Source organism: Platalea leucorodia (assembly GCF_965183815.1).
Source record: "Platalea leucorodia genome assembly, chromosome: 7".
Lineage (NCBI taxonomy): Eukaryota > Metazoa > Chordata > Aves > Pelecaniformes > Threskiornithidae > Platalea > Platalea leucorodia.
In genome coordinates, this window is record NC_138829.1 from 37,785,314 (window position 1) to 37,808,241 (window position 22,928).

Here is a 22,928-nt window from a genome sequence, read left to right on the forward strand (position 1 = left end):
AAATGCACACTTACTCTCCTTCCATTGCTGCTGATAGCAGCGGCATAAAAGCAGCAGTTTTGGCGAAAACATAAATACAGGCAATGATAGGAGACTTTCAGAGCTGAAAGGCCTTCATGAAGTGCCCATATGAACGGACCATCAAATGTTTTCATTGTTCATTTTCAACATAGCACTTGCTCAGTGGCAGGATGAACAACCTGAAAGTCTCTGGAGCAAAGAGAATTTTATTATTTTGCAGTTTGAGGATGAACAACTATGTTACTGTGTGTAGAGCTTGGCATTTCCTCAGCAGGAAGAGTGTTCGTTTATTAAACCCTGAAATTCTGTAATAAGTCCTTAGAAACAAAAGCCTTGTTCCTCTTCTCTCTCTCTATGTACAGGCAAGGATGAACAGCTTGGTAAATCAGTCTACAATGCCTTGGAAATTCACAGTGGAGACTTTGTTTTAATATATGAATGGGTTCTGCACTGGCAAAAAAAGATGGGAAGGTTTCTTACAACGCATGAAATAGAAAAGATTGGGAAGTGTAAGAAACAGGTAATGCCCATATTTTGCATTTGGCTTAATAAAGGTTAGGTGGGGTTCAGTGCTTTTCTTGAGGCTGCTAGTTTATATTAAACTTGAGAGGGTGGCGATGAGCTTGAAAATGCTGGTGTTTAGAGTATCTGCACCAGAGAGGAAGATGAGTGTAATGGGGTATTCAGGAGTTCATTTACAATAATATAAATGCAAAAAAGTGTATTTGCAAGTATGCATAAATAAAATATTAAAATTCTGAAGAAAGAGGAAATCAAGCTTACCTGGTATAAACCAAAGTTGTTCTTTCCCCTTTTGTACAATATTTCCTTTTCAGAAAAGGATAAGAATGTAATATATTTTATATGTATTTTATATATGTTATGTATTTTAGTAGTGGTGTGTTCGTGAGATATGACACAATGCATGTTATGTTGTGTTTCTCTAACAGCTTCAGGGTGCAGAAACAGAGTTCAGCTCATTGACGAAGCTAAGTCACCCAAACATAGTACATTATAAATGTATGAACCTTAAAGAACGGGATGATTCAATTGTGGTGGACATTTTAGTGGAGCACATAAATGGTTGCAGCCTTTCTACATACTTACACAAAGAGACTCCGGTTCCAATTGAGCAGTTGCGCCATTATGTGACCCAGATCTTGTCAGCTCTCGACTACTTGCACAATAATTCAGTAGTGCACAAAGTTCTCTGTGCTTCCAGTATCCTGGTAGATGCTGAAGGAAACATCAAGGTGACAGACTACAGCATTTCCAAGCGCTTAGCTGATATCTGCAAAGCAGATGTTTTTGAGCAAACCAAAGTTCGTTTTAGTGAGGATGGTCTTCCCAGCAAACCTGGAAAAAAAGGAGATGTATGGAGTCTGGGCTTGCTTCTGCTTTCACTCAGCCAGGGCCAAGTAACCAAGGAATATCCAGTTGCTGTTCCTACCAATCTACCTGCTGACTTCCAAGACTTTCTGGAAAAGTATGTTTGTTTGCGTTCCTGTATCTTTTTGTCTTTGATTTTTTAAAAATATTTTTAAAGACTTTAACGGTTTTTTGAAAGAACAGCTAAATGCCCCATTGTCACTAGTTATAGTTTTCAGAGAAGAGGCGATTGCTCCCTCACGGCTCAGGCTGCTAATCTGGGATTCAGGAGAACAGGTCTGGTGCTCTCTACTTCTCTGCCTGGCCACCAACTTTCTGTGTCACTGTGGATAAGTCACTTAGCCTGTCTTTGCTTCTGATTCCTATCTGAATGATAAAGGTGATGATTTCTTAAATATAAGGAGACCTTTTTGAACATTTAGGCCTGATACGGAATAGATCTTTGAACAGTTATCTTCCTGGTTTGCTAACAGATGCGTTTGCTTGGAAGATAAGGAAAGATGGACTCCTCAGCAGTTGTTACAACATAGTTTTATTAACATTCCACAAATGAAAATACCTGTAGCTGAAGAAAACCTAGATGGTAAGAAACTTGTTTCTTTCCGTGTTCTGCTAAATAAATGGACTACATGCCTGCAGTAACAGAAGAACTGAGCTGTGCTAGAGCTTCACAAGACTGCACGAGTTTTTAACATTAACTAACTTAAAAGCTAGTATGGTCTTTAACCTCTATATCCATGACTAGCTGGGGTGGATTGACTGCTGTTGTCTCATCAGTAGAAGCAACTGATGCTTTAATTAAACCTGTAAATTCATCCACCTCCTGCATGGTGTAAATGTCAAACTTAACTTTGTCCTTGGAAGATGCTACTCCAATGAGACTTCTTCCCTCGTTATGTTCTTGTTAGAATCCGTTCCTTTGTTCAGTATAATTAATGTTAGTAATTAAAAACTGTATTAAGGTTTATGCTTGTACCACAGCTTAACTCTACACAGCAGAGCACTTCTGTATTTTAGGTTTTAGTTGCACTTAAAGTTACTTAGGTTTTATCTTCTTCCTGATGCTTATTTGACAGTCCACTGTGCCTTATCCCCATACCCCCATACTGCCAGCGGTGGTAACTTTGATATCCTCATTACAGATTCAGCAGGTATAGACTGCATTGAGACAGTTGTACCCAGCAGTCAGATATCCAGCGCTTCATTCTTCACAGAAACACAGAAACAATTTTCGCGCTACTACAATGAGTTCGAAGAGCTAAAATTACTTGGCAAAGGGGCTTTTGGAGCAGTCATCAAGGTATGATATAAAAATTATTGCCCTCTATGGAATCCTTTTTGGGGATGTGTTTGTTTTCTCTGAAGCAAAACAATATATTCAGTGTTTGCATGGTTTTATTTATTATCTTCTAGCGTGCTGTGCCTGTGGTGTGGTTTTTATCTGGAATTGAATAGACTGATAAGTTTTGTGAGAGGTTCCTGGAGTCTGGGGAGAAGCCTGTCAATATGAGAAAGCTTGCATTTGAATTGTAGTCGTTTCCCAGGTGGAAGGAAAACTTCCTCTTCTATGAAATTGTTCTACTTCTGGCTCTACTTGGTAAGGCATTTATAAGCATTTGACTTAAGATTTATTTGAATTTTGCAGGTGAGAAATAAGCTTGACGGTTGCTATTATGCTGTGAAACGTATCCGCATAAACCCTGCCAGCAAGCAATTTCGGAGGATTAAGGGGGAAGTAACATTACTTTCCCGCTTGAACCATGAGAATATTGTGAGGTATTACAATGCTTGGATAGAAAAGCATGAAAGTCCTGTTCCCACTGTGTCATCATCTGAAACAACCGAAGAGAAAAGAATGCCCACCAAAGCTGGTGTGTTCATCCTTGCCACTGAGGACACAAATGATGTGGAAGCTAATGCTCCTCCTCCCGTTTTGACAAGTTCAGTTGAGTGGAGTACTTCGTGTGAAAGATCCTCCAGCAATAAATTCAGTGGAGCTGATCAGGAGTCCAGTGATGACGATGATGACGGTGATGGGGTGTTCTCACATTCAATTTTGTAAGTAGGCTTCAGTATCGGCACTATAGGGAACATGAGCTGGTTTTTCCAAGTTTGTGTCTTTTAACATTCTCACTTCTTTTGTCAGAGGTAGTTCACTGCATTTTCATTCTGTGCCCTGGTTCAAAACCAGTGTATTTTCCAGCAGTCAGATAGCCAGGGAGAGGAAAATTTGTAGCTAAAAACTGTCAGTGTACAAGGAAAATTTTGGTTTACGCTTCTAGAAGTTTCTTACCATTTGTGTCAGAATGCATGACTGTTTACTTTATGTTGGTCTGTCTTATTCAACCTTGAGAGCAAAGTTTTTAATAAACAAGAGCACAGAAAGATTACAAATCCTGAAAAATACCTTACTTGTCCTTTCTTTTTTGCTTTGATTTTTATTAACATATTCTATACTTGCCTCTGTGTATGAAGTGGTTCTTTCACTCATGGTGGCTTTTTGCTTAAGCAAGTAAGTAAAGTAAGTAAATAAGTAAACTTATCTCAGTTTTGCTTATTGAATATATTAAATTTTACTGATGCAAATATATACTTTCCCGTTAAGAGACTGGGCTGTCAAAGGAAGTGTTGCTTTGCAAGCAGGATACTTTTTTGGGTTTTCTTTTGTTTTGCGTTTTTGTTTAAGGCATAGGGTAGGTGTTCAACAGAAGCTTAGAGTTTCTTTTCTTTCACACATAGATTCCAGATTTCTTAGTAACTATTTCTTGGTACCCAAAACTTTTGTGTTTTTTTCTTTTTCTTTTTTAAACAGGCCAACCACAGATTCAGAAAGTGAAATAATTTTTGATAACGAGGATGAAAACAGTAAAGGTCATCCTCCAGTAAGTATAAAGATAAAGCTAGTGAAAATGAAAAGATCATTAGGCTTTGACAAGCGAACAGGTCAGTTGGGAAGTTTTGTTTCACTTCTGGTGTAAGTACAGAACCATATGAGGTTATGTTCCATCAGAGTAAATATTGTGCTGTCATGAGCTGTGTTCCATAGAAATCAGTCTGATGCAGGAAATCTGGGTTCTGTTTCCCTTAACGTTCATTGAGCTAAATGTGAGTTGTGCTTCATAGTCATGAGCCTGGTTATTGCGGGTTTAACACTTCAGTGTGTACATGATGTAGTCAACTGTATAGGTTGCCTTACATCATCTGGAAGTTGAAATTCTGTTCTGCTTTTAGTTGATATAAACCAGTATATTTGCTCACACTAGCCACTTTTTGACTGCTAGCAATATGCGTTGTCACCACTTTCAAAAAGAGACAGGAAGTCAGAATAATGTGTAAGGTTTTATTTGATTTTAAGATTTTGTATCACAGCACTTGCTATGAGCAGTCAGTGCACTGTATCACTAGAAAGCTAATGCACAGTTTTCTGCCAATCCTGATGATCTGTAAAATGCTCTTATTAAAGCTTCATCTCCTTCCTCTTTCTGTTTTAATATACATTGGCATGAAAAAGCTTTCAATATATAATTTAATAATATGGCAGCGTGTTTTTTGTCACTATATCTATATACACACTATATCAAAATTGTTGGTTGGGGGCAGGGGTTGCATTATTAACTCTATTAAGTAAGCTTTGTATATTTTAGTTTAAATTTTTTTTTTTTTTAAAACGTGACACACTTTGAGATTTAGGTTTCATCCAGATATTCTGGAATGTTTTTCCTCCAGTGTCTAATGATGGCAAAATTTTACTTGTTCTCACTTTGAAAATGAGAGTTGAGTCATGCCTGTTTTTCTAGTTCACTTAGAAGCAGTGGCATTACAAAAATGTCAATATATTATTTTGCTGTTACTCAAACCTAGCCATAGAAGGTGAGTTCTCATCAATGTGTTCCAGCCATTAAAAAATAGTAGTATGCATAAAAAAACTCCGGACAGCTTCCTGTAGCTAACTGTTCTGTTACTTTTGTTGTGATAAAGGATGAAGAAGGCAATGAAAAGAATAGCCATGGAGGAGAAGACAGGACACCAGTCATTCAAACAGTGCATTATCTGTACATTCAGGTACAAATGTGCTTGCATTTTCAGATAAAAGAATACTGTTTATTCCAACCTGAAGAGATTAATTGCTGGTTTTCATCAGAAAAGTAATGACCTTCAAAAAACGCAAATGAGACTAAGTTCAATGTTGTTTTTGCAATAGACTGGTTTTCTGAAAGGCTTGGCCGGTGGAAGACACTGTGGCTTGTTATGCCTTCCGAGGCTCTGTAGTTGTGGTTGGAGGGAGCAAAGTTTTGTAGTGCCGTAGTGTGTAATGGGATCACTGTTGTTGCTTGTGTACAAGTAAAAGTTGGCAACTCCTGACCTAACCTTAGAAGAACCCAACCAACCAGCCTTTCTGAGGCCATGGTTTCCAAAGCATTGTTTTGCCTTGTGCTTGTTACACGTTTAGAATACCCATCCCAACCCCCTAACACTGTAGCTAGTGTTCTTGAGTCTGGTTATGGTGTTAATTCCCAACGTGGAGTTGAAGTGTACTATGTTAACTTCCAGAGGGCAAGTTGTATTTCACAGATATGAAAGCTTTCTCATTCTCTTCAAAGGCACTATATTGTGTATGCACTTTCTTTTAACAGAGAATAGTAATCTGCAAAGCCATTGTATGGCCCTAACAGTAGGCACAAAATAAAATCCCTGCAGGTTTGCAACTTCAGGCTTTACTATTCACAACATCTCCCTTGTGTGAGGAGTTAGACTGTTTCTGGGAGAAGTCAACTATCATAGCTAACTCTTCTGTGGTGATGTGCAATTTTTTATAATGCACTTAATGCTAGAGCTTGTCTGGAAGGAAGATATAATTAGATGGAACGAGTTTTAAATAAGCTTGTTTGCACGAGTTATGTATATTCGTAATATAAGCAGTTAAAAAGCCAAGTAAAATAAAGCCAGAGATTCTTTAAAGTTTGGCTTAAACATACATTATGGCTTGGCTGGTTTCACCTTGTTTTTAACATTTATGTTAGAGAACATACTACTCTACAAGCTCGTACCATTGTCCCATATAATGAGATGGGACCCACAAGTGAATTCTTTCTAGCTAAAAGACAGCTCTCAGGAGAATTCCAAACAACTGAATGCTGTGGTGATACTATTTGCTCCTGAACTGTATGTTACAGAACCAGGCATTAATATGCAGATAGAAATTTCTGATGGTCTCTTTTCTTGACAAAACCGCTCTTTCTTCCCCTGTCCCCTACATATGCACAACTGAAGATGGAGTATTGTGAAAAGAGCACATTAAGGGATACTATTGACCAAGGATTATATGAAGACACCAGTCGGCTTTGGAGGCTTTTCCGAGAAATTTTAGATGGGTTAGCTTACATCCATGAAAAGGTTAGTAAATATGACAGTTATGACCTGTCCATAATATCTACATTTTGCCTCTTTCTATATGGGTTTCTTCATATTCTGTTCATTTTGGGGCACTTATCAGCAAGGTTCGTTCCTTGCCCTTTCCATTATTAATCTGTTCTAGGGGTTTAGAATATTTTATCATAAATTTGAATTTTATAATGAACCATTTCAGATTTTTTCCTGTGTCAGAAAAATTTGAGCACCTTTAAAAGCATTCTGCTGGGTGTCTGGTAGCATTAAAAATTGTTCCTAGCTTCTGGGCTACAGACTATAGTCTTATTTCAAAATTAATCATCAGTGACTTAATGCAGTAGATTTCCCACCATAATAGAAGTATGTAATACGGTTTTCCAGTCTATTATAAAGAACATTTTATTTTGAATTCTGTTTATTGTTTTATTATTCTGTGCGTCTTCTTTTTTTTTTTTTTTTTTCTCCTGATGTAACAGGGAATGATCCACAGAGACTTGAAACCTGTGAACATTTTTTTAGATTCAGATGATCATGTCAAAATTGGTGATTTTGGTTTAGCTACGGATCATCCAGCAAATGCAGTAAGTACAGCTGAAAGTGAATGAAAAAAACTTGAATTTGGTGTTGTCATAACATGAAAGATGAAAAATAAACCATAAAAACGTAGTGCACATTGGACTTTACATTGTGAATGCCAGAAACTTTTTTATTTCTAAGGTTCTAGAATTGAGCCACGTACTGCCAACCAAAGCGGCAAGAAAAGCCAACAGAAGCATTTCAAGTGCCATTTACAATATGTCTGTTTTCCTGATTTCAGGTGGTCTCTAAACAAGAAGAAAGTCACTCAGATAGTTCTGCTATGTCTGACCCATCAGGTTAGTTTACATAGCAGCTTGTTCTAAATTATTTTAAGCAAACACATTCTGTAGTCTTGTATACTCTGTTAGAACTTCCATTCATTCTTTGAAAATAAAACCTTTTTTATTGAGGGGGGAAAACCAACCACCAACTTTTGGGTAGATATGTTACATATAATCTGGCAGTTTTGACTGTTATCTAAAAATGAATTTGCTTCCACTGCTAGCCTTCTGACATAGATCAGTGCTTTTCTCATGGTGAGGTGTATAGAGAACCTGTTCATCTGTTCCATCTGCACTTCTGTTCTCTTGCCTGTACAGGACAATTTCAAGACTTCAGGGATTTTTGTTTGGTTGGGGTTTTATTTGACGCCTTCCATAACAGGCTCAACTTTAGAAAATTTAGTACATTGTGTGTCTTAAGATGAATGTAATGGAAGTGAAATTTAGTTGTATCATTTGTGTGCTGACCTACTACAGTTCTGTAAAGCAATAGATAGGTTTAGCTACTATAGATAGACACAGATACTTGACGTGTGAAGTAAGAACTGTGTGTTTTGCAAACTCTTCTCGACTGGATCTCTCTCAATAAGTACTGCATTCCAACCTAGAAGAAATGAGGACAGAAGATGAGTGAGTTTTTTCCTGACTTTGATGCTGCATTTCTCTCCCACTTTATTGAAACTGGTACTCTTATCTTTTGCCACATAGGTAGTTTGACTGGGATGGTTGGCACTGCGCTGTATGTCAGCCCAGAGGTCCAAGGAAGCACTAAGTCTACATACAATCAGGTATGATTAGAGTAGACTTAATAAAAGGGTAGCATGGAATCTAAGGTACCAGGTACAATTTAGGTCATTCCCGCTCAACAAAGGTGAATTTGAGGTGGAACAGGGTGTGGTGGGACTGCTGCAATAAGCAAGGGAATGAGAAATATTCCTTTGAGAGGAGACTAAGGGTAGAAGGATGTGGGCAAGTCAGTTTTTCTGCCTGTGCTGTGGCCATGACTAGGTGCAAGTGACTTCAAGTTGAAAGCAGGTAATCATGGAGGACCTTTATAAATGAATAGGATAGAAATCTTACAGTCTTTAGTTACGGTAAAATGTCATCATCAGAAGTATATATTGCTCTCCTGGATTCCTAGACTGATTTTTTTTGGAGGTGGGGGTGCATTTTTTCATCAGAGAGGATCCTGTTTATATGCAGAGACGAGCTGAATTTCAAAGCAAGAATGTTTTCAAAATGGGAATCCTTTACATCATGGCAGTGCTGTGATGATAGAAGGCATTGAAGTCTACCAACTCTTAATGGATCGTGTCATTTAAAAAAGAATAAAAAAAACGCCCAACCCCTTCCCCTTCCAGACCCCCCCTCCAAAACAAACACACCACAAAAAACCCACCTCCCTCTCTGGCTGTAATATACTGTGTTTAACCAAAACATTATTTTTTTCTCTGCTATCATCTTCTGCAAAGAATTCCCGGGTATTACATTTAAGTTTCCATTTTTTTATTCCTTAGAAAGTGGACCTGTTCAGTCTGGGTATAATATTCTTTGAAATGTCTTATCATCCCATGAGTACTGCATCAGAAAGGATCTTTGTTCTTAGTCAGCTAAGACTGGTAAGTACACAGATATAAAAGATACTAATTCTGTGCATCAAATAGTTTGTTAAGAGAAGTAAAAGGATGCAAAACATAGCAAAAATGTTTCCACAGGGAGTGCTTAAAAAAAAAATTTATAAAATATATAATGAAAAGTGAAGAATAAAATTGGAGCTGGTACTGACATTCCCTTAATGCACTGTGGATTCCCTAATGGTATTACCATCAGTCAGTGTTCTATCTGTGAAATTAATTTTTATAGTCCAAAACATTAGAGGTGTAAACGTCAGATAAAGACGTCATGGCTTTAGTACACCTAGGTTTAGACCTAGTGGGTCTCTCTCAGGAACCAGTTGGTATTTGTAGTTGGTAAATGCTTGTGATTATGGGTTGTATCTTCATTGTACAAAACATCATAAAAGCATGTCAGTGACATTCTTTTTCCTTTTAGCTCTTCAAACTAAATTTGCCATGTGGGGTTTTTTCCCTCTTTTTTTCTTTTTTTTTTTTTTCCCCCATGGGCAATAAAAATGCTTAGTTTCTCTGCTTAAATATGTAAAACTTAAAAATAAGACTAGCATGAGCAAGCTGGACTGCCTGTTATAATTCAAATGTGGTTTTTGTTTTTTATAGCCCACTATTGTATTTCCTAAAGACTTTGATGAAGTCAACCATGCAAAGCAGGTAATTTTGAAGGTATTTTAACTATTAGGTATTCCCTGTCAAGAAACGTTAATTATCATTTTCCCCACTTAAAATTAAATTAGTAATCTCTGCCAAGTTCTTATTACATGGCATTAGAACAAAGTAAGGAAAAAAGAAAAATCTCAAAAAAGTATACTAAGTTGACATGGAAATACACTTACCCACAAAATTCCCTGAGCACAGTCATAAAGAAATGCAGCGTTCACTGGCATACCTTTTAAGCTCTGCGGAACAATTTAGACTCTTCAGGCTCAGATAAATGGCATCTACATTGTTTAACTCTTAACTTTAAACTTCTGAAAGAAATCTGTGTCACAGAACAGAAAGAGGTGTGCAAGCTAAGCTGACTGTTCTGAGTTTCAAAAGAGCTGCCAGGAGCTGTTTTGGATGCCTCCATGGCAGAGAAATGAAGTGATAAGGAGCAGTGTAATCTTTTCTGGACCATCTAGATAACTTTTTCCTTGTGCTAGTGGACTCTTGTTGACCATTAGCATTAGCTTTTTGTCTGTTATGCCTGTGAAACAGCAATCTGCCTGTTACTAGTACCATAAAAATGTTTCCGTCTTGTACAGTTCACTGAAGTATGCCAGGAAGATTCCCCCGTCTTTAATATTTGTAACTCTCACGTCTTTGTTGTTATGCATATGATTCTGCTTTCTCTTAACTTTGTTGATAAACAGATGCCAGAGCTAGCATAACCTAGAACAACAAAGGATACTAGATATTTCATCGTCCCAGGTGGCACATTTCTAATAATTTTTGTGTTTTAGTAAATTTTATTCAGATAATAACAAAATAAAACGCATTTAGAATTTAATAAGCAAAGAATATCTACCCCAAAGATTCAGATCCTGCCTTTTTGTCCCCTGGAGAGTCTCATAATTTTTTTATTGATGTGACTAAGAAGTTTGTTGTAAATACTGCTAATACATAAAGTTTTTCTAAGCTATAAAATTTTGATTTTACTTGTAGAGATTGGTTATTACATGGCTCCTGAACCATGATCCTGCAGCACGACCAACAGCTGTGGAGCTGTTAAAAAGTGAACATCTTCCACCACCACAAATGGAAGAGTCTGAACTCCATGAAGTACTCCACCATACCTTAGCAAATGTGGATGGAAAGGCGTACCGGACGATGATGAATCAGATATTTTCACAGCGTATATCTCCGGCTATAGACTACACCTATGACAGTGATATGCTGAAGGTTTGTAGGTGTTTAGGGGATGTGTGTTGTTTTGTTTTGTTTTTTTTTTCTTGTGTTGGATTTAAAAAAAAAAAATTATACAGGTAAACTCTAACATGTTTGAGAGAATTGCATTATCTCTTAAGATTAACCTTTGCATTAGTTCCCACTTAAAGCTACAATCTGTACTATGTGGACTTGAATAGCCACTTTCCATTTGAACCTTACATTCATTCTTGAATGAAGAAACGAGCAGTGTTTGGTTGTAGCAGCTAAAGCTTTAAGCTTATGTCCAGATGATTACTTTCATTACTCTGAATTCCTGTCAAACTAACGGTACTTGCATCTGATTGCCAACAGAGTGTGTTGCCTCTGACTGTTTTCTTCCCTTTCTGATCATGGCAATCAAAGTAATCCTTCTTGGTTTCTCAACTCTTAAATCTTCCTAAGTCTAAAGAAAACAAGGTAACACAGTACAATAATGCTTTGTATAGCTGTAGTTATTTTTTATTATGTAAGCATTACAGTTTATTATAGTGGGACGAGATAGCAGAATGCTTATTGCCTATATTACGTGGAATGATTGCCTATATTACGTGGAGTGTTCATGGCATATGAATTATATATGTACTTTTTATTTGTGATGGTTTCAGGGTAGTTTTTCTATTTGGGCAGCCAAGATACAGCAGCATGTATGTGAGATTGTCAGCCGGATATTTAAAAGACACGGTGGGTGTGTTTACAAAAGTCATTCATTTCCTTTTTCATGATTGAATGGATTTAAGAGAATAGAATGGCTCATATCACATGAGTCAGAAAGTATGTTCAGTAGTTGCATATCATTTGAAGTTTTACATTGTTTTGTGCTGTTATTTCGGCATCCCAGTAATAGCTGTTAACTTCAAATCTGAATGATTTAAATTTTCTACAGAAAAAACAGTGAAAATCTTAATTATATCTTTGAATGTGTTTGGTTATTCTGATAAGTCTGTATGAGCTTTTAGAGGTAGAGAGTGTTACATAAAATCTAGATCTGAATATAAGGATACCTCTACAGTGAAAGACCAAGCATCCACGCAGCACAGTAACCTCTCTTTGAATATAATCAGAATGGGAATGTCATAAGAAAGAACGTGGAAACAGAGCAAGTGTATAGTGGTACTTTCAGCGATACTGTTCTTAGTAGCTGTTCAGGAACTTCCTGAGCCAGAGTGGCATCACGATGTTCGGTAGTCTCTGATGGTTTAAATTTCCAGAACTCTATCCAGTCATTAGTAATAGTATTTGCTTAAAATTAGTTTTTAAGAGAGGAAGAAAATTTATGCACACACTGTCACATTTGAAATGTTATGAATTGTATTGTTTTATATGCATTCATGATAGTATTTTATATAAAAATAGAGAATTTTAAAGTAGAAACTGGGAGATTTTCTAATTTGTCATGATCTGATTAAGCATGATCAGGGTTTGGCAATACAAAAGAATGAGAAACTGAGAAATGTGAAGTCAAGTAAGGAGAAGTTATTCTTCCCCACACCCTGCCCCTTTAAAGCTTGACAGACTTTGGAAAGTGTTTGTCAGCATTTGAGAGACTGAAATGTTTTCATTCTTTTAGAAAAGAACTGTGGGGGTTTTGGATATATATTTTTTCCAATAGAGTGTATCTGCTGTCTGTAATATTTAGAAGCATTTCCTTGTATTTGGGGCTTTTTTTTTTTCTAATTTAAATGTTTATGTTGAAATCGAACTGAAGATATGAGTAAAGCTTCTATAGTAAAATAACTGTTTGAGAATCAGTAGAGAATTTAAAACAGGAAAGTATTTTTCAGTGATTAGGGATATTATTGTTAATAGTAAGGTTTCAATGAAGATTGGATTCATACAGATAAATGGTTGCAAAATAGACCCAGGAAAAAAAGGTATTTATGAGATTTTAAAGTGAACCATAAACACTTCTAGTACGTTTTTGAGACACAGGATGCAACATGTGTGAACAGTATTTATTCTCTATGGAAGGTGCCTCCAGACCGAAACAGTACTACTGGTATCTGTAGAGTTTCTCACCTGTTTTGTATGCATGCTTTTGTGAAAGGTGGTGTTTAAAGAGGGAGGGCAAGGTGAGGATTCTGCTTGGGCTGTGGAATTGGCAGTTCTCCTCTCTCTCTCTGTGGGCTGCCTGCTGTGTCCAAGAAGTGTGCAAGATGGAACATCAAAGTTTTGTTTGATATGCTTTCTTTAAACGGTGGAAGAGGAAAGTCTGTTAAGGACACTTAAAATAATGTAATTTTTAAAAGGTATTGGTTGAGATTATCATGCCCTGCAAGACTGTTCATGAGCTTGTAAAAACCAGATGTTACTTCTGAAATGGGAGATAATAGTATTTTACTGGTTTTGTGCAGGAGCCATCAAGCTGCATACTCCACTGCTAATGCCCAGAAATAAAAAGGTATATGAACATAATGAAGCTTCATATTTCATGGATCACAGTGGGATGCTGGTAATGCTTCCTTATGACCTCAGAGTAAGTAGTATCATCTCTGCAGGCAAAGCTGGGTTTGAAGAGTGCTGTGGTATTTGCAGGTACCTTAGATTCGCTAGTCACAAATTTGGTTAGGCTTACACCCACACAGGGAAGAAATAGACTTTTCTTCTCTCTCTCTCTCTCCCCCCGACCCCAAGTGAAAATAATGCCATATTATAAATGTGATAGATGTCACTGCAGGTTTGTTGGGGGGGGGGGTGTTTCGGGTTGGTTTTTTTTTTTTTTGGCACATAGAAGAGACAAGACTTTTCCAATGACCAGTGAAAATTCTAATATCCCCAGCCCTTTCTTATTTATATGTCCTTATAGAGAATGTGGGTAACAGTCTGTCCAGTTTTGTGTTCCTCAAACAGATGTTGTCAAGGATCATTCTACTCTTGAGGGAAATTGCTTGTTGGCACAGTTCAAATTTTACTGTCTGGGATTCCTCTATCAGTAATACGCAATTATATGCAATGTTGGCCTAATTGATTACCTTGCACTTAATTTAACACCTAAATGCTTGAAGTTATATTTTTTGTTTATTATCGACAGTTGAAGAACCTGACTTTTTATATTCTGTTTCATTAATTTAAATTCAGTTTGACTCACCCTTCCCTTGTATTTATAATGTTAAGCTATACAATATGATTCACAGTTAAGGATTTGTGCAGGACCTACAAAATCGATCTTTCTGTTGGAATTACTTGTTTTGGAAAGTGTGTTGACTAAAGATTTATTAAAAAATACTTCTTTATGTCTTTATGTAAACAGCAAAATACCTGCTTGTACATTTTAATATGCTCATAGTTGATTTATGATGCATTTTGCATGCATTAGGGTAATTAAGAAATGTCCTTGTGTCCCTCTCCAAGCTCTTCTAAGAACTTGGGGGGGGGGGGAGGGAATGTTATTTAAAACTTGCAGGGAAGCATGATTAAATAATATTACTTGGCTACAGCAAATATTTAAGGTGTTATTACACATGTGAGAGAGCAAGTGTTACTGCACAGTAGTAATTCGTCTCCAGTTTCAGAGCCTAGTCAGACTGAATGTTTTGTTTCAACAATTTTAATGTATTTTGTTTTTCAGATTCCTTTTGCAAGATTTGTAGCTAGAAATAACATATCAAACTTGAAAAGGTAAGGGACATGGAGATGATGCTTTGCACAGATGCCGTGCTTTATGACAGTGACCACTGAATATGCTGATTCGTTCTTCAATGTTTCCTTTAGATACTGTATAGAGCGAGTTTTCAGACCTCGGAAGTTAGACCGCTGTCATCCCAAAGAACTCCTAGAATGTGCATTTGACATCATTACATCTACTGGAAATAGCTTTTTGCCTATAGCAGAAACAATTTATGCCATTTCAGAAATCATTCAAGAATTTTCAGTGCTACAGGTAGATTCTCTAATCATCCCCTTGGCTCTCTTTTCCATCCTAAAATTTTAATCTAGGTAAATATTTAGTCTAATATGTTTAAAAAGGATAGTTCCTTTAACCTTAAGAAGTACCGATTGTTTACACATTTTATCAATAGTTAGTTAGAGAACGCTGTCATTTAAATAAAAAATATGTTTCGTAGGTAAACTTAAAATGAAGCATAGGAAATATTAATTGAATCCTTACAGTGCCACTGAAATACCATCTGTCTTCTATCAGGCAAGTGATTATTTTAGAATGGGACAAGCCTTGACATTCTTTAGTTACAGATGGAAGGTAAGGTGGTGGAAGGAGAGGTCTGAAGTTAGTTTTGAGCTATTATTCAATGTTTAGGAAACTTCTCTTTAGCAAAATGGAATGCAAGTAAAACTTTTTTTCCTCCTTTCTTTCTTCCTTCCTTTCTTTTTTCTTTACCCTTCGTTAGGAAAGAAATTACAGTATTTACTTGAACCACACTGCCTTACTAAAAGCTATACTTTTGCACTGTGGGATACCAGAGGATAAACTCAATCAAGTCTACATCATTCTGTATGATGCTGTGGTAAGACACTAGTTATTAATCTAATCTCTGTAATCATCACTGTAGAGTATCTTATTTTGTGGAGCTGTCTCTAAAAATGAGTAACAGCCCACTGCCAGCATAACAAGGAATATCCTGTTAATATGTAAAAAGGCTGGCTATCTTTGGGCAGTAAACTTAGATTAATTAGTTTTCTGTTACTTCTGGATTGGGATGTTTTAAGATGATTTTTAAACGTGTATTTATGAGAGAATTATTCACCTGTATAATTAAGACCTGGTAGGCTATTCAATAAAAGCTTTAAAATGTATCTTAATATCGTGTTGGTCTTTTCTACCTTATAAGCAGAGAAAATAGATCAAATTAATTTGAATAATTAAAGTAGTGTTTAAATCCCAACAAAATGCCTTTTTTATTTCCTTTCATTTTATTCTTTTTCTAATTAATTTACATAAGCATTTTGGTATTTATGCAGAAGTGCTTTTCAACAAAGTTCGTATTTTTATACTTTTTGTTGCTTCTTGAAACCAAGCTGAATACAGCCTCACTACAGCATTGGTGGAAAATGTATTATTTATCGGTTTTGTTCTATTACAGTATAATTGCCATTTGTAAATGCAACCTTTAATTAAAGGTATTGGAAAGTTGTGTTTTAATTCTCAGCAATAGTAATTTTTTTTTTTTGTAACTCAGTTGTTGAGTATGTTTGAATCTGTTTCTCTTGTAGACAGAAAAGCTAACTAAAAGAGAAGTAGAAGCCAAATTCTGTAATCTTTCTCTCACATCAAGTAGTGTAAGTAATTTTAATTCAGTGTTAATTTCCCTGTAACTTGCCATGAGTAAGTAATATTTTAGTTACTTTGCAATTGAATCAACCAGAGTAAGAAACTGTTACATCTTCTGTTCAGAATAGATCAGTCTCTTTGGAAGTGGTCTGATTTTGTTCTCTGTTCTCTCTGGAAGTCAGTATAGCAACTGTCCAAGTTTCTTTCTTTCTTTTAAACGTATTTTTCAGACTGTGGAAACAATTAAAGGGTAAATGGAATACTGTGCAGCGGTATTTAGTAAAACGAACTGAGAGAAACTTTAAAAAAAATTTGTCTGCAAATGTTGATGAATGTGCATAAAGAGTTGATGTTAACTTCTCGACACCCTGATAAGACTTGTGCCTGTTCATTCCTTTCCTCAAGTCATGAGATAAAAACAGGCTGCTGGGCAGAACAAGCAAAAAAGGCAGATATTTTACTCACACCAAGTGAAATATTTTTCATTTTTTTAGATGTGACCTATTCTGAGTGCTGTCAGTGGTGCTACCTGTTTTTAATTTGATTTTTTGTTTTTAGCTTTCTCGACTCTACAGATTCATTGAGCAGAAGGGAGAAGCAAGTAATGTATTTCCATTTTTAAACACAATGATAAAACAAAAGCCAGGTGTCACTCAGCTGTTGAAGCATGGCATGAAGGATTTAGAGGAAATCATTGGTCTTTTAAAGCAACTTGGAATAAAACTTCAGGTTTGTAAAATACTCTGCTAATAAATTAATGGATTTATAGGCTGATGGGCCTTGTAATTTGCCAGGAAACAAAGTAATGATATTTAGAATAGAAAAAGCACATCAAAGTGTCTTTTGATGGCAAGTAATAATACTGGCATTGTTTTGTTTTGTTTTGTGGTTGTTTGTTTGTTTTTGTTTTTGTTTTTTTTAAAAAAAAGACTCCATTTTAAGAATAAAACCTCTTCCAGTCAGAAGTCTCTGGCTTAATTTCCGTCTAATGACACACCGACTTTTTTTTTTTTTTTCCAACCAAGATTGACGGTATTACCTAGAGCATAAAGGAATTTTTTAAATTTTGAAATAAACTATAAATATTTTAAAAATACAGAAAGCTGATGACTACTGAAAGGCCTCCCCTCTCCCACTTTCCTTGAGGCTTGCTGTTTGGGTTTTGTGCTATAGGTCTCTTAGGACGCTTTAAGATTAAAGCATCATTTCTGTATTTTTAATTTTATCTGAAATTTTTGGAGATAAGGAGTGTTTCCATGTCTTCCTTATGTGAGAACAGTGTTTTCAATCCACACTGCTCACAGAAAATTAATTATATTATCCGGTAATATTGGTAAAGGTCTTGTACACATGTTCATTTTTATTTTACAGGTTTCTATAAATCTGGGACTAGTTTACAAAATACAGCAGCACAATGGTATTATCTTTCAGTTTATAGCATACATCAAAAGAAGACAAAGAACTGTGCCTGAAATTCTTGCTGCAGGGGGCAGATATGATCATCTGGTATGTGCTCATCTCTCTTCATGAATTTAGATTTTTTTTTTTTTTTTTTTTTAAAAAACAGTGAAAAAATGAAAAACCTTTTTGACATTTTTCAAAGATAACTGTTTGGATCTTCCATTTTGTTTTTGTCTTGTTTTGAGATTCCACAATTTAGAGGGCCGCAGATGGTGGGACCAGTTCCTTCAGCTGTTGGAGTCAGCATAGCTATAGATAAAATAACTGCTGCTGTTTCCAGTGTGGAGGATTCTGTAAGTCTGTTTTTTGGGAGGTAGGGGGTTTTGTTTGTTTATTTACTCCTGACAGTTCAGTAACCAAACTGTAGCCACAGATGGGCAAAAAATAAGATGTTCGGATGTGTTCCAAAATAATACCATACTGAAATAGACAGCAAACATCAAGATGACCTGTTTTCTTCCGTGTTTCTCCACAGAGCATTATTTAGCAAAATAATGATTAGGAGAAGAGAGGATCTTCAGGCTTTATACCCTTTTATTTTTAATTTAAATGGGACATTGTTCTCAGCCTGTGGATTGTTTCAGATGGAAGAATACAACTGTAGATACTTAGCTAATAAGTGTTACTTTGCCCCTACAACTTCTCCCTTTATAAAAGTATAGAAGGTGGAGATGGAAGGAAACTTAAGAAAATGGAATACTTTGTACAGTGTCACACAACTTCACTTGGTTGTGGAATGTGTATTTTATGAAGTTTTCTTCATAAGAATAAATTAACATTGCTAAGCAGAGTGGGAAGGGAAGAACAGAATAGGCTAGGATACTTTGCAAGATGAGGCTGTGCAGATGCTTTTTGTTAAAGATTAGGCTTCAGTGACTTTCAAACATGCTTGGGTAGATTGTGGCTGTAAAAAGAGGTGGATCTAACCCCTTTTTTTTCAGCTTGATGGATTTTGAAAAACATTAGTATATTTATCCTTCTTTGTTACTTTAGCTGCCTTATGAAGGGGAAAAGGTGGTCTTGTGGCTAATATTGTCCCCCTTGTTTTTACTTTCCCTTCAGGTTTCTGTCAGCTCATGTGACTTGCTGGTTGTAAGTGTTGGTCAGATGTCAATGGGTAGAGCTATCAATATTGTTCAGAAACTCTGGACTGCAGGAATTCCAGCAGAAATAATGTATGACTGGTCCCAGGTAGAATTTCTATCTCCATGTGTTAAATATATCATTGTTCTCTAAGATTAGTGCAGCCTGAGACCATCCTTTTTCAATTTTTTTCTAGTTTTGATTGAGTTACAGACTCATGAAACTGAGCATGTAGTGTGCTATTCAGATACAATAACATTAAGAAAGTCTCACTGGCCTTGCAGCATTGTTCCTCTCTACCTCCCACGGTATTTAAAAGTGCAGTGGAGGATCTTTATGCGCACAGAGGAATTAAGTGACCTTCCCAATTACACACTGAGTGTGGAGTCCAAGACCTGTTGAAATCAAGGGGGAGAGTTGCATAATGAATTTAAAATGAGGCCAGTTAGCTCCAATTAAGTGAAGTGTGGATGCTTCAAAGCAGAAGGATATTTTGTGCCAGTGAAGGCAATAAATTTTCCTTTCAATGAGGGCTGCAAGTAGGATCCCTGAATTAATGTGTTAATCCTTAATAAAGGGCATGTCTGGAACAGAACAGTAGCATCAACTTTTAAATATATCCAGATGGCTGAAGACTGTCAGGTACAGAGGGAATACTGACATCATTCTACTGTTAGAAAAACAGTTCAGTAAACTGAGCTACTAGATATGCTGTGGGGTCCCCATGTAGTCCCTGGAGAGATCTGTGGTAGGAGGGAGAGACAATAGCAAGCTGGGTTGTGCGGTTTTTTCTCCAGTTGAAACCAAGCAGATCTTCAGCCACTACTACCTCACTGGAATAGCGAGCTACATGCTGAAGTCCTTTTTAATAGTGGTGGCAGTTACCTGAGGATTATGAGTCTGGTTTCACCTTTAAGTATGCCAGTTGGTGACTAACAAAAGAAACACTCTGCAGTTGCCCATTCTGAGTCACGTGCTGCAGAGCAGACAGTTTTGAGCTCACTCACTTAATTGTCTGACTTTTTTGTAATCTTTTGCCATAACATTTCTGATGGTTTCAATCCCTCAGAACTGAAAAAAATCCAGATCATTATGCTTTTCCTATGATCACCCTGGGTTCTCTTCTTTTTGCGATTCTTAAGGAATGAAGATTTGGGTAGTTCTTGCCTCTGTCTGATGCTGTCCTGCAACCCACTGCTAAGTCAGCATAGCAAGCCCTTCAGTAAGCTCAGCACTGAGAATGATGTAGATCAGCCTCAGGTTTACATGAAACCCAGCTGGAGTCAGCTTTCATGACAGAGTACCAGTCATGCAGGACTGAGCTGTTACTGAAAGTTGCAGACAGTGGGGTGGTAACTGATTGACATTACATTGCACATTTTTAGTTATCTAGACCCTGCACTTCTAGATCCAGCTAGCCCTTCCATGTGGGAACTAGGACTGCAGGACCTAGGCGTTCTCTCTGTCTAGTGTAGACTTAGACAGATTTCAATTTTTAAGGAGCAGTAGGTGGATAAATATGTGCGTAATAAAGTTTCACCTCCTGGACTTGTTAATAAAGCTTTCCTCTCTCAGAAGCTTATATAATCAGTGTAGCTGCTGCATATCAAGTTATTTTAATTAAGGAGAGTGTGATTACTTAAGTGATCATTTTATAATCCGTCAAACTTCTGTCCCATTCCCCTTCCCCTGTTCCCATTTTAGTCCCAGGAAGAACTGCAGGAATATTGCAGATGCTCTGGGATTACATATGTGGCTCTTGTGTCAGATAAAGAAGGAAGTCATGTGAAGGTAAGTGTGGGATCAGAGGATGCTTGATGCTGTTTCAGATTTATGATCTGTTGTTCTACATTTCTTTTTTTTTTTTTTTTTTTTTTTTTTTTTTTTTTTTTTTAAGATCATGATTATTTTCAATGAAGTATTTAAGTAGATGGAATTCAGGTAAATACAGTTTCAGTTGCTAAGTATTAGCTGAAGAAGCCTGCTTCTTACCCCTCCATAACACTGTTATTCACAGACCTCCTTTCCTCTAGGAAAGTCCAAAAATTAGCACAAACGTTGCTTGACTTTGAGTCATTGGTGTCTTTACGTGGAAAAAGGTTTCTATTGTCTCTAATTTCTCTGAATCTACAAAATGAATTAGTTGACTCAGTGATCTTTCCAGTTGGCAGCTTTCATGTTACAAAATAAACCTAACCAAAACGTAAATCTAAAAAAAGCCACGTAGTTCAAACAGGCAGAGTCTGAACCACATTCCTCATCTCTGTAAGCTAAGGTTAAGATGGAAAGACTGGACTGTGTCACAACATGAATTACCATCTTCTATGTTCTGCAGCCTGTGGTTCTGGTACCTTTTTAGAAGTTAAAAGTTTTAAAATATTCTTTATTCTGGATCATTAGGAAAAGATCATTATTAAAGATTCATTTTTTGACTGAAAATAAAGTAGCCATTTGACAGCATCTGTCGTGACCATGTTACCTAGCCAATGTGCATTATTAAAATATTTTTCACTTGTTATTCGCTCTCCTTGTCACTGTAACAGAGATAGCAAATAGCTGAAATAACTGTATGAACAAGTAGATTTTGATGATGAGTGCTGTATATCAATGTCTTCCACAAGACTATTACAGAGCATTCTTTTAAATATAGCTTTATTGAAGCAAAACCAACAAAGAACATGCTAATGAGGTGAATGGTGGTGGTACTGATTAATCTCTTCCCAGGAAAGATGGAGCAGATATTCTAAGTTTTGAATGTTTGAATCTAACTTTTGCAAACTGAAAGGCAAGCCTTATTCTAGCATAATTCCTTCACTAAAAAAAAAAGCCCCAAATCAAATATGCTATTATTGATATGGTATTTGCACCTATAAGGCATTCTGTTAAAAAATTAATTATCACATATTACATACAAGTAGCCAAGCTAGTTTAAGCTTTGGGAATGCAGAGAAAATTAGTTGGTTGAAAAAAAATTAAAATCTAATCAAAGATTTAATTGGCAGTGATTGATTGGTTATGATGATAGCTTCTTAACCTTTGACTGCTTCACTTTTAACGGGTGAAGAATCCTGTTTGGTTTTGATTAAATTTGATAAGTTTATTCATATGCCATTTTAAGAATCAACAATCTTAAGAACCACTGAACTACATCATAGGTGAAAGCCTTTGAGAAAGACAGACAGACGGAGAAAAGGATTTTAGAATCTGACTTAGTAGATCACCTCATCCAGAAACTGAAAACTAAAATCTGTGACGAAAGATGTAGTAGGTAAGTAGCATAACATGTCAGTGTGAATAGTCAAAATCAGCAGTGAATGTATGTTTGTTTTAATGAAATGATTTTAAGATATGCTTAGTTAAACCTTGATTTTATTTGATAAAGAGTAAGAGCTTTGCTGAATTCCTTTTGAGGGGACAAGAAAGCAAAAGGCCTGGTTACAGAATTTTATCAAGATCAAGAGAGAGACTGATTTCCCTAGCTGCTATTACATTCAAATATCCATAGCACTTCATAAATTAAAAGGCCATGCAGTCATCCAGCTCAAATGCTACTAGAACACCAGTATTGTTTGTGCAGCAGGACTGCCTGCAAGTCCCTGCTACTGACCAGAAGTTCATTACATTCAGGTACTGTGTAATCAAAGAATTAAAGTACTAAATCCCTTTCATTCTAAGGCAGTGTTGATATGGTAAAAATGAGAGTGTAACTGTAGCACCCCTAGACACTTTGGCTGGCACAAGTCAAAGTAACACCTGGCAAAGACTCGGGGGTACATAACACCACCCCATCATCCTGTCTTTGTTGAAATTACTATTTGTTGTCACCAATAGAAGTTAGTACAGAAATCACAGGAGAGGCTACAGTTGCACCTGTGTGCGTAAGCAGTATAGCTGTTATTCACACATAGCCCTTTGTAAACATGTCATTATACACACACCTATATATATTTATATGTGTGT

General features: G+C 36.5%; 1 protein-coding gene across 14 annotated transcripts in view; it reads left to right on the forward strand.

Moving 5' to 3' along the window:
- The window catches only part of EIF2AK4 (eukaryotic translation initiation factor 2 alpha kinase 4), a 41,553-nt gene that overhangs the window by 10,673 nt on the left and 7,952 nt on the right, over positions 1–22,928 (forward strand). For 5 of the 14 annotated variants that reach the window (XR_014228735.1, XM_082317473.1, XM_082317484.1 and 2 more), the window contains exons 8-33: positions 384–541; positions 972–1,507; positions 1,884–1,993; positions 2,553–2,710; positions 3,056–3,468; positions 4,223–4,292; positions 5,389–5,472; positions 6,682–6,804; positions 7,275–7,379; positions 7,616–7,673; positions 8,367–8,446; positions 9,176–9,277; positions 9,893–9,955; positions 10,937–11,173; positions 11,806–11,881; positions 13,552–13,673; positions 14,766–14,815; positions 14,909–15,077; positions 15,544–15,660; positions 16,367–16,432; positions 16,983–17,153; positions 17,796–17,930; positions 18,071–18,178; positions 18,948–19,076; positions 20,673–20,759; positions 22,124–22,236. Coding sequence is in view for 12 of the 14 variants with exons in the window: in XM_082317473.1 (XP_082173599.1) it covers positions 384–541; positions 972–1,507; positions 1,884–1,993; positions 2,553–2,710; positions 3,056–3,468; positions 4,223–4,292; positions 5,389–5,472; positions 6,682–6,804; positions 7,275–7,379; positions 7,616–7,673; positions 8,367–8,446; positions 9,176–9,277; positions 9,893–9,955; positions 10,937–11,173; positions 11,806–11,881; positions 13,552–13,673; positions 14,766–14,815; positions 14,909–15,077; positions 15,544–15,660; positions 16,367–16,432; positions 16,983–17,153; positions 17,796–17,930; positions 18,071–18,178; positions 18,948–19,076; positions 20,673–20,759; positions 22,124–22,236 (3,640 nt within the window). In the remaining 2 variants the exon portion in view is untranslated. Of the gene's footprint in view, positions 1–383; positions 542–971; positions 1,508–1,883; positions 1,994–2,552; positions 2,711–3,055; positions 3,469–4,222; positions 4,293–5,388; positions 5,473–6,681; positions 6,805–7,274; positions 7,380–7,615; positions 7,674–8,366; positions 8,447–9,175; positions 9,278–9,892; positions 9,956–10,936; positions 11,174–11,805; positions 11,882–13,551; positions 13,674–14,765; positions 14,816–14,908; positions 15,078–15,543; positions 15,661–16,366; positions 16,433–16,982; positions 17,154–17,795; positions 17,931–18,070; positions 18,179–18,947; positions 19,077–20,672; positions 20,762–22,086; positions 22,237–22,928 lie in introns of those variants that run through there. The other 9 variants (XR_014228736.1, XM_082317480.1, XM_082317479.1 and 6 more) reach the window with 9 other exon arrangements.